The sequence below is a fragment of the Patiria miniata genome, unplaced genomic scaffold (assembly GCF_015706575.1).
Source record: "Patiria miniata isolate m_02_andy unplaced genomic scaffold, ASM1570657v1 HiC_scaffold_16, whole genome shotgun sequence".
Taxonomy (NCBI): domain Eukaryota; kingdom Metazoa; phylum Echinodermata; class Asteroidea; order Valvatida; family Asterinidae; genus Patiria; species Patiria miniata.
This window is the reverse complement of record NW_024037054.1, coordinates 4,515,578-4,527,201: the sequence shown is the minus strand read 5'-3', so window position 1 is coordinate 4,527,201 and position 11,624 is coordinate 4,515,578. Positions and strand designations below refer to the sequence as shown.

At 42.5% G+C, this 11,624-nt stretch overlaps 1 protein-coding gene across 1 annotated transcript in view; it reads left to right on the top strand.

Annotated features, from left to right (window-relative positions):
• The first annotated feature begins 1,237 nt into the window (after positions 1-1,237).
• LOC119722722 (phospholipase D1-like) overlaps positions 1,238-11,624 on the top strand; it is a 49,364-nt gene continuing 38,977 nt past the window's right edge. Inside the window, exons 1-3 of the mRNA XM_038192991.1 lie at positions 1,238-2,329; positions 6,061-6,211; positions 9,226-9,354. Of these exons, the coding sequence (XP_038048919.1) occupies positions 1,279-2,329; positions 6,061-6,211; positions 9,226-9,354 (1,331 nt within the window). The 5' untranslated portion in view covers positions 1,238-1,278. The remainder of the gene's footprint in view (positions 2,330-6,060; positions 6,212-9,225; positions 9,355-11,624) is intronic.

Sequence of the window (11,624 nt, the reverse complement as noted above, 5' to 3'; positions counted from 1 at the left end):
TGCACATTGTGCACAGACGGTAGATGACTGAATTCCTTTTTTTCTCTGGCTGTGATGCACTGTTCTCGTGACTGAGGCATCAATTATGGATTTCTGCTTTTGTTTTTCTTGTATGGAGGTTTAGAAAACTGTTTCGCAGCAGTCGTATTTTTTTGCTGTTATAAAGATTTGTGTTAAAGGTAGGGTGGTTCATTTGTCAATTGTGCATTTTTTTGGGGGGGAAGCAACAAAAGTGCTCAATATCTAGATAAGGGTGCTTAAACAACTAACCTGATGAAATGTTAACTCAGTGAATGCTGTATAATCTGAGAAAACGATATTCTAGGATCTCGATTTTAATTCAAAATTTGCTAAGGCATGTTTTGAATTGCGCCCCAAATCAGCATCCGGGACACGTTCTCATTCAGCCGATTGCAGCTATACGCAATGTCACGCACTGAACTGACGAATAACAGCAACTGCATGTGCTTGTGTGTCGTGTCTTCGCTTTCACGCACCCATTCACGGATTCGCCGAAATACAAACCAACTACTAACAGAAATTGCCAAAAACGCATCACTTGACTCATCTTTGGAAATGGCCTTCTTTTATGGTTTTCTTTGAAATGACAGCATGCCAGAAAGAATATTTTCACATTGAGTTTATTGCCATTATATCTTTAACCCTAACTCCCTAGGCCGTTTTGCTAGGATGTAGCCTCATTCCTGCAAAATCCTCCATTGTTTCTTGAATATGGTCCGTGGAGGGGTGATCATTACCCGAATCCTTCAAAATCCTGCGGCAGTGACTGTCAATATGTTGAGGCTTGGCCAGTGACATCCTGGAGCAGTACGGAGGATTTCAAGCATAATCCAGGCCTATATTTGTGCATGGCTGAGCAAAAACCAACACAAGGTCCGGCCCAAGAACTTATCAAAGTGCATCCTACGAAATCAGTAATGCACTTTTGCCATGTAACCTCAATCCTCCAAATTCCTCCACTTTGGCAAAGAGGATTTTGAAGGATTCAGGGCGGTTAGGGTTGAACCAAGTAAGCTTTCCAACAACCTTTTGGTCAGTTACTTTTTGGATAGCTGCAAATGATCTACTCTTCCTTTGAAAAAGGTGTCAAGTTATATTTGATTTGTGGCTTGTCACTCACTGCTTTTATTGGATATTGTACATTTATGCAATCTCAGACAACCACTCTCTGCAGCCTGTTTATATTTTGATTTACTTTGTTTTTACACAGAGACATGCTAGTTAGCTGGTGATCGAGACACACCGTCAAGTTGGTTCATGATGGATCGGGACTCGGATCCCATCATAGCAGCCAATGACAGCTCAGAGAGCCTCGATGCGGACGCTGACTTCATCGCTAACTATGGCACATTCGAAATTGACGAGAACGAGGGTGACGACTACGGACGGGACGAGGTCGACGAACCTCACGAGGAAGAGGAGGAGGAAAGCAACGACGATGACACCCGTAAACTTGTCATCAACGGCAATGGGTATAGGAGGCGAGGCGATTCGGGAGCATCCTCCAATAAAGGCGTTACCACGGATACAAAGGACTACCGAGATGATGAAGAGGGTATCATTGGGAGCATTTTAGGGGCGGAGCTTGGGGACAGTTTGCCAGGGGAGGAGATTCGGGAGAAAGAGAATGGAGAACGGCTGGACGCTAGAGAAGGAGATTCTGACAACGAAGCAGATGAAGGGCAAAGAGGAGTGCATGACAAGGAGTTTGAACTGGAGGACAGTGGAGCTGACGCAGAGAGGCGCCAGCCAGAGGAGCTTCAAGACACGGGAGCAGAGTGGAAGGAGCAAGGAAACGATGATGCAGAGGACAGCGACGATGATGCTAAGCGAGAGGACGAACCTGAGAACATCACCCTGGAGACGGTCGTCAGTGACGAGGACCGTGAAACAGACCCCTCAACGATGTCGGCCGTTAGCGAGGAGCAAGCCGAAGAGGAAAATGACGACCCAGACGCAGCCCCCAAGCGATCGTCCAAGACCCTAGCCATTTCCATCAGCATGGTCAAGACCTCGCAAGTCTGCGCAGACGGGGTCGACAGGCATCTGCCCCCCGAGCAGATCGTCCTGGAGAGGTTGAGGAAAGAGACTGACTCGTCTTCAAGTTCCTACGACGAGAAGAAGGAACCGGAGGGGGAGAGGGTACGGGCCTACTCCAAGAATCAAGGGCACCTGTCTATCGGTCGGCCCAAGGACTTCCACCGGACTGGGTCCTTATTCAGCGATCAGTCGGACCGAGCCAGCCAGGCCGTGGACAACTGGGAGTGGATTGAGGAACCCGACCCGCTGGACAGCACAGACACACCAAGTGAGTTCATGATTTGTTTGGCTTCGTCTGTTTGACTTTTTGTTTATTCTTCCAGTCAGTTTCTTGTGAAAAAAAAATTCATCCTTTCATTTCATTTGCTATAAAATACTTGTACTCATCCAATTTGGTACTATATGTATGCCCAACCTGCTGGTATTTTCTGAATCATTCGTGATCCCTGTCAAAACCGCTGTGGCTCCTCTGAGAATTATCTGAGCCCCCAAAACAAACCCATCCCCCCCCCCCCAAAAAAAAACACCAAGGAAGAATTGTAATCCACCAAGCAACTACTCTGCTCTGTAAATTATCTGAGCCCCCCCCCCCCTAAAAAAGTCACCTCCCCCCTAAAACCACCAAGGGAGTATTGTAATCCATCAGCAACTATTATCCTTTGAATTATCTGAGCCCCGCTCCACTTTAAAAAAAACCCTTAAAATACACCAGCAACTACCTAGTATTATACTGTGAATTATCTGAGCCCGCCCCCCAAAGAAAAGAAAAACACCCCCCCCCCCTCAAAAACACCAAGAGAATATTGTAATCCACAATGCATTTACAATGAGTTACTTGTGGTACTGGTACCTCTCATTGACTGTCCCACGGGTCAAAACCAGTCGACTGATATTGACCCGCCACAGTACTAACCATGTAATCTGACCATTGGTGACCAACCTCTCATGGACTGTCCCAAGGGTCAAAACCAGTCGACTGATATTGACCCGCCATAGTACTAACCATTTGTATTCAATCTGACCATTGGTGACCAGCCCCTCATTGACTGTCCCACGGATCAAAACCAGTCGACTGACATTGACCCGCCACAGTACTAACCATGTAATCTGACCATTGGTGACCAACCTCTCATTGACTGTCCCACGGGTCAAAACCAGTCGACTAATATTGACCCGCCATAGTGCTAACCACATTCACTCTGACCATTGGTGACCAGCCTCTCATTGACTGTCCCACGGGTCAAAACCAGTCGACTGATATTGACCCGCCATAGTGCTAACCACATTCACTCTGACCATTGGTGACCAGCCTCTCATTGACTGTCCCACAGGTCAAAACCAGTCGACTGATATTGACCCGCCATAGTGCTAACTACATATGCAATCTGACCAATGGTGACCAACCTCTCATTGACTGTCCCACGGGTCAAAACCAGTCGACTGATATTGACCCGCCACAGTACTAACCATGTAATCTGACCATTGGTGACCAGCCTCTCATTGACTGTCCCACGGATCAAAACCAGTCGACTGATATTGACCCGCCGTAGTACTAACCATGTAATCTGACCATTGGTGACCAACCTCTCATTGACTGTTCCACGGGTCAAACCAGTCGACTGATATTGACCCGCCACAGTACTAACCATGTAATCTGACCATTGGTGACCAACCTCTCATTGACTGTCCCACGGGTCAAAACCAGTCGACTGATATTGACCCACCATAGTACTAACCATGTAATCTGACCATTGGTGACCAACCTCTCATGGACTGTCCCACGGGTCAAAACCAGTCGATATCGACCCGCCGTACGTAGCACTAACTATGTAATCTGACCATTGATGACCCCCCTGTGTTGAAAGTACCGTTAGCAGGGGAAGTGGAAGTGAATTGTGACTTTTTCACCTTTTAAACAAGAGGAGGGCATTTAAATGAACCCTCCTGCTGTTTGAACCGTCACAGACAGTCAAAAAAATGCAATCTTCTTCCCCTGCCATGCCTTTTACACAGCCTAGTCACCAACAGTCAGATCGTATTTCAAGCAAACACCGTGACAAGTCAAATTCAGTCAACTGACAAAAGCAGACACCTGGTAGGCACAGCTGGCTTATCAATCACCTACAGTCAAAGCATAGCTGTATCAAAGTTACAGCCAGTAAGACCTGCCTTATGTGGGCTTTCGAGCTCTCTTACATGTAACTGTTGAAAACAGTCACTTGATTGATTTTTACTGAAAGGGCAACTTTGCAGAGAATGTAATGTGTTACAGAACCCAGCCCGTACTTGCCTTACACTAATGGCCAAAAGTTCAATTCAATAACAAAGACGAGATTCTGATGGGTTTAGTGTACACAGAAATAGATAATGTGTTATCATTTTCGCCCACTTTATGTGTGCACAACTATATTGGCATCACGGTGTACGTGTACTTTGTACACCTGAAGAGCTCAAAATTGGTTGGGAAGTTCAACAACAACCAGATATAGCCTGGTTTGTGCTCAGAATAGTTTGGACTGAACTGCACAATGATGAAGTTTCACCTTGGCAGGCTAATTTATGAAAATTCACGTACTTGACATCATCAAGTAGCAAGCATTCTGTTACCAAAAATGCATTACGTGTACTCATTAATGCCTCCATTTCTAACAGTCTTTTGATACAAATTTTATGTATACATTTGAAATGCACATTTTTATATGAATTTTTTTGGGGCAGCGTATGCAAATGAATGATTTTGGGCTGTTTATGGTACTAAGAAGGATTAAAAAACGTACTGCCATGAATAATGTGTAATTTTATAATTGTGTGATGAACCATGATAAGGTGTTGATTGGATAAAACATACTGAGTAAGATTTTCCCTAAAAAGCAAAATTGATATATTATTCTGTTTTTGAAGAGAAAGTACCGTAAAAGAAATCAGTTTTGGCAGTATTTTTATTGTTACATTCCGTAACAAGGTACAAAAATGTTACAATTTATGTGATAAGTAGGCCTACAAAATGTTACAATTTATATGCAGGGAATTCTAAATGTACATGTGTACATTGTATGTACACATTTTAAAAATATTAAATACACTGTAGTCACATTGCCACATCTGCAAGTACTGGTATGACATGGACAAAGAATTTACAAACATTTATCCACTTTCCTATTAAAGTACATTTTCCCGCACTATTGAGGGTGGCCTAATGATTAGGGTTTGTGACTCATGATGAGAGGGTCAGGGGTTCGAATCCAGCTGCTGGCCATATGTTGTGTCCTTGGGCAAGCCACTTCACCCCCACTTGCCTCTCTCCACCCAGGAGTATAAACGGGTACCGGCATTAGCTGAGGAGTAACCTGCGATGGACTGGCATCCCATCCAGGGGGAGTAGAAATAGTCTCAGTCATTTCATGCTTCTGAAACCGGAGATAAACGCCAGCCTTATGGGCCACATTGGCTCATGACAGACTTTACTGTTACTTTTACTCACTGAGGTGAAAAGAAAACACTGAGAGCTTCAGTAAAATACATAAAATGCATCAATATTATTTAAACAGTGAAACTACATGTAAACTGTTCACAAAACACTGAACTGTTATGCAGAAAAACGGTTTAACGACCAAACACTCATCTCCCCAACTCCATCAAACTCTATCCCCCCATTTCGGTGGATTTTGGTTGGGGGACTTGGTCCCGCAGGCCTGGTTTGACTAGATATTGATGGAGTATGATGGACTTGGGCCTGGAGGCCTAAAGTAAAGCATGCATGGGAAGCAGTGTGATTGATGGATTTTGGCGGACGTGGTCCAGTACTTAGTGAAGGACAGTAGGGAGTTAGTATAAAAGAGAATTGTTGATTTTTATAGGCATTTAACTTATCACGGAACTTGCATAATTGCGTACATGTACCGGTACTTTTGGGTGGAAGAACATGTAACTATGGGATAGATGTGCACAATATCTTGGCATCATTCATTTTATTTTATTCATATTTGTACTTTTTTGCAGCTGCTAACATCCGGTCCTTTGCCAGCACCCACTCTGAGCCCAAGGGATTCCGGGAGGTCGGCCGAGGGGTGTTCCTGCCCCACCAGAAGCTGGAAGTATCTGTGGTAGACTGTGGACGCGTCTCAGCCTCCCAGTACCTCAACCCTAACCTGTAAGCACAAAAATGCTGGACAACAATTGAGCTTGGGTTTTAGGCATTAGAAAAATGGCTTAACCAGTTCGCATCGGATGACGCGTTAACACAATCTGGCTGTTTCTATGCACAGCCACGGCTTCCGGGTTAAAACGTCAAGCGTGCCTCGACTCGCCTCCAGATGACGTCTAAACACGCTAATCCCCCATTTGTTTTGTACACACACACAAAGTCTGAGAAGTCTGTGGAGGCAGACCGTGTGTTTTACTTGAACTTGGTTGTCGTGCACAGCCTGTTGTGGTACAATTTACACTCGTGGGCACACCCGGAGTGTTGAGAAATATGAGGTTGCGGTAAGAAATATCGTACAATTACTGTTGAAATGATTCTTGCGAATCAGTATTTGTGGCGTTTGGCTGTGTAACAAAAGTCGGCTGCTATATCTTGCCTTTTTGGAAAATTAAAATTTTCAGCAAATATAATCCGGGCGCGAACTGGTTCAAGGCATACATGTACCGGTACATGATCATTTGTATTTATCCCAAGAGTAACCTACCGTACCAAATTACTGGTACATGTGTAGGCCTATTACCAAAAAAATCTTACTTCAAGGATTAAAGATCCTACTGGTTCTAACTACTCTGTGAAATTATTCCATCTGGCTTGCTGTCATTAAGAAGAAATCAAGAAATGTACAAACATGTAAGGGATTTCCAATATGTACTACATTGTATTACATTGTGTTTATTCACTGAAGAATCAATTAAACCATAGAGAGCTCAGGTGGTATCAGGCACTACAGTGACTGAAGGGTTAATCTATAAATCATCCACCAGATGATACAGATCCTGACCTTGATTTCATAATTAGTTTGCCAAACTTGAAGGGTCAGCCTACCTGGTATCTTCCTCTGACCGATAAAAATTCAGACACCTTAAATAAGGACTGTATAACGCGGTGACAGCCTGTATCCTTGTGGAGACATTTCTTTGTTCTCGTGTAGTAAAGTTTTCGAGTTTGAAAGTGTAGTTTCAAAATGCTCTTATTTTAACCAGAATTAATTTCCTTGGCTGAAATTCGGACTACATATCCCTTTTTTAAAACTCTTCCATTTGCGACAAATCAACCCACCTTGGAAATTCCCAGTTTTTGAGTGAAATCCATATATCAAGTTGAAAACCTTGTGGAGACGTATTCATCTATAGAAATTGCCCTGTGGAGACGTATACAATCTTTTGTTCCCTATTGCTATTGTATGCATGTCTCCAGAGGGCACGGTGTATCAGACCTTGCATACAGTACCAAAAGTGCATTCATGAAGGATGCAATCTCCACACAAAAAAGTTTGGAAACAAATATGTACAAGCAGGTATAAAACTGCAATGTACCTGAGGGATTGAAACAGTTGCCAAACCATTGCACACGTACTGACCCCTACTAACCCCAACATGATGCCCAAATGCAAAAGTAGGTTTTGCAGTATTTTGATGTAATGTACATGTGCATACCTACATGTAGATTCAGGATTGTTCACCCCATTCACACGTCCCTTTTACGCTGGCCTTGGTGTTTTGTGTGTTGGAGTTCAAAAATAAGCCTATCGGGCTACTGCACAAAACTTTGTTGATTTAAGCGGACTAGGAAGCGTCCAGCAAAAATCAATACAGGGAGTTTAGATTTACAGGTATAGAAAGAAAAACAATCCCAGAAAAACAGAAAATAAGGAAAATCAATTAAACACAAAGTGTAAAATAAATGTTTAACAATAGTTAGCGTTATTGCTTTGTTTCTCATCATTTCATTGCTGTTTTCACAATTAAATAAAGTTTTCCCCAAATGATAATTTTTGTATTTTAAACCCCATAACCCCCCAACTCGAAAATCCATACCCCCCATTTTTGGTGGATTTGGGGGGAATCGGTCCTGCAGGCCTGGTTTGACTAAATATTGATGGAATTTGATGGACTTGGGCCTGGAGGCCTAAAAGCAAAGCATGCATGGGAAGCAGTGTGATTGATGGATTTTGGCAGACTCGGTCCAGTACTTAGTAAAAGACAGTAGGGAGTTAGGGTTAAGAATGACATGTATGTATGTATGTATGTATAGGCCTATATACATTTTGTAAATTCCCGTTCATGTACCCTTAAAGGGACACTGGGTCCTGGAACAGCCCAATTGGGCTACGAAACCCGCTTTGAACAAGATGATGCGAAAGAACATTTAAAAGTAGGATATAAACATCCACACAACTATCCTTTCAAAACTGGCCGTTTTTGTGTTGTTCCTGTATCATGCATGCGAGAACGAATTTCGGGGTCCACTTTTGCGACCCCATAAATTCGAGCTGTTTTGATGCAAGTTGTGATTTCATTCGTAAAGTGTTCGCCTTTTGCGGACGTTGAAGAAACTATATTTTTTTTGCATTGGTGATTGGTCACCGCTGTTCCCGAGACACACAACGTGTACATCGTACACTGAGAACGACATGAAAAACGTATTCGTTCTCTGTTAATTGTGTCCGATTTAAACAACTGAGACCTTTTCCTCTTTTTTTTGGGAACGGTAAGACATTAGGTTGGTTTCCTTTCAACCAGATGTTTGAAATAGGCTAAGTAAACAATCCAAAACATGAAATTTTCAGGGATTTCAGGACCTAGTGCCCCTTTAAGGAGACATTTTTGTTTTCATAAGTTATACCTCAGAGAGACACCGGACATTAGGGAGACATTTCAATGTCTCCCTAATGTCCCAACTCCTATTTAGAGGCAAAATTTTACCGTCGCAAATAGGCTGTATAGATTGCTCGTGGTCCAAAACATAAATATACTAAAAATTTGTCGGGGTAGGATAAGGGAAAATTAGGGTTAGCTAGAGTTGAAAATGTTTGACTGGTCACAACCCTATTGGAATTCCTCCCTAAAAGATACAATTTCCCGTAATCATAATTTACTTCTTAATTAATGAAAATTGACGATGATGTTGAAAATTGTAACATTGTATCCTTTCCTCCTGATGTTTCCACTTTATTCCAGGTACTTCGTTGAGGTGAAGCACGGCACGTGTATATGGACAATACAGCGGCGCAGCAGTGATTTCTTCAAACTTTATGAGGAGATGTTGCTGTACAAAGCCCGACTCGCCATACCTATCGGCGACCGTGGGTAAGTGATCGTATGTTCGTCAGGCCTTGGGAACTTTGATGTTTCATTTGACAAACTGTTTTATGTTAAACCAAACACAAAGCCCTTTAATCCTAACTCCCTAGGCATTTTTGCTAGGATGCAACCTCAATTCTGCAAAATCCTCCAACTGCCTCCACGTAAAAATTGCATACAGCCTCAATCCTGCAAAATCCTCCATTATTTCTTGAGTGTGGTCCTTGGAGGGTGACCAAACTGCCTCAATCCTGCAAAATCCTCCAGCAATCACTGTCAATATGTTGAGGCAGAGCCAGTGACATCCTGGAGCAGTGCGGAGGATTTCAAGTATAATGCAGACCTGAATTTATGCACGGCTGAGCATAACGCAAGGTCCGGCGCAAGACCTTGACAAAGTGCATCCTCCAAAATCAGCCACACATCTTTTCCATATACCAGGTAAAGAAGATTTGGGAGGATTTGGGAAGATTAGGGTTAAATAAAATCTTCAATAACATCTAAAACATAAACTGACGCTTACAGGTAAAAAGTATTACTTTACGATTCTCATAGTGAGGGGGTGGCTGATTTGCTACATCTTTCAGTGAGACATTTTGGGATAACCAGGGCATGACCACTACTCGACCACAATTTTTTACAATTTATTTTATCTGGAGGCAGCATATCTTGAAATTAAGTTGATGACATGACTTTTTTTCCAAATTTGTACCGGAGGATCTGCGTTCAATTTCTAGCTTTGGGATATTTAATCCGTTGATGGCGTCATCATAATTAACATTTTCATGACCCAGAATAATTCGGCAAGCCTGTTTCTGTAGTTGTTCTATAGGTCTCGGTCAAATGACGTCACTTCCTACAGACCATCCATGTGCATCAGCATTTTGAGCGTCAACTTGCATAACGTGATCGGCTGCGTCGTATTTCGAACACATTTCGAGCAACATGCGTGCGTATTCGGCTCATTTTCAACACTGCGCAATGCATGGTTGACATGGTTGATTGCGTAAAATAAGCAGTTGCAGTTCTCCTACAGAGATGGCCGTCATTGAGCGAGCCCTATTTGATTACTTTGCTTTGACACGGTTATCGTGCTCTCTTGCAATGAGAGCTACATGTAACTGTCATGTACATGCAAACCAAGCTCAAAATCTGGAAATGTAATTTAATCTAAACGTCAAAGATGCTGCGACTTGATATCCTTCGCGTTACATTAGCCGCTGAAATGTAATACATGTACATTGACCACCTGCATCTCTAGAGCAGGCTACATACTGTAGCCGACACTTTTAGGACACTCCAAAGGTTGGCGGTTTGAATTCTGCTCTTGTGGATTTTCTTTGTTTATTGTGATAATACATGTACAATGTGTAAATGAGTACATGTATGGTGACATTGATTGAAAGTTTTGGTTATCCCTATTAATATTATACTGTGGGATTTGGTGATAAGCATGCATTTTTAAGGTAGAGTAGATCATTTGCAGCCATCCAAAAAGTAACTGACAAAGTTATTGTTGAAAATCTTACTTGGTTTAAAGATTGTAATGGCAATAAACTCCCTGTGAAATTACCTTTTCTGGCATGCTGTCATTTTGAAGAAAACAATACCCGAAGGCCATTTCCAAAGATGCGTCAAGTGACACATTTTTGGAAATTTCTGTTAGTAGTTCGTTTGTAATTCGGCGAATCCGTGAACACATGGGCGCATGTGTGTGACATTGCGCATCTGCAATCGGCTGAATGAGAACGTGTCCCGGATGCTGATTTGGGGCACAATTCAAAACATGACTCGGCCATTTCTGAACAAAATTGAGATCCTAGAATATTGTTTTCTTGGAATATACAGCATTCACAGAGCTGAAACTTCATCAGGTTAGTTGTTAAGCGCCCATCTTTTGATTTTGAGCACTTTTGATGCTTCAAACGAAAAACATGCATAAATGGCAAATCATCTACCCTAACTTTAAACATGCAAACCATCATCACCTCAAGCCATAAACACTACAAAGGAGGCGTTCTTTAAAAGCTTATTAAAATATAGCCATTATCCCTATTTCGGGCTGGTTGTACAGTTGTACAAACCCATCAGAAAATAACTGTATTTAAGCCACTCCTTAGGCATGTTGGGGAGGGGGATTATCTTATCAAACAGTCTTTGTGCAGTCTTTATTTAGCACTTCACATTCAGCTGCATGGGCATGTCCAGTTCAATCAAAGTTTATTGTTCAACTCGAGAGAGTATTGCAACCATAATCCCTGTTCACACTAGACAAA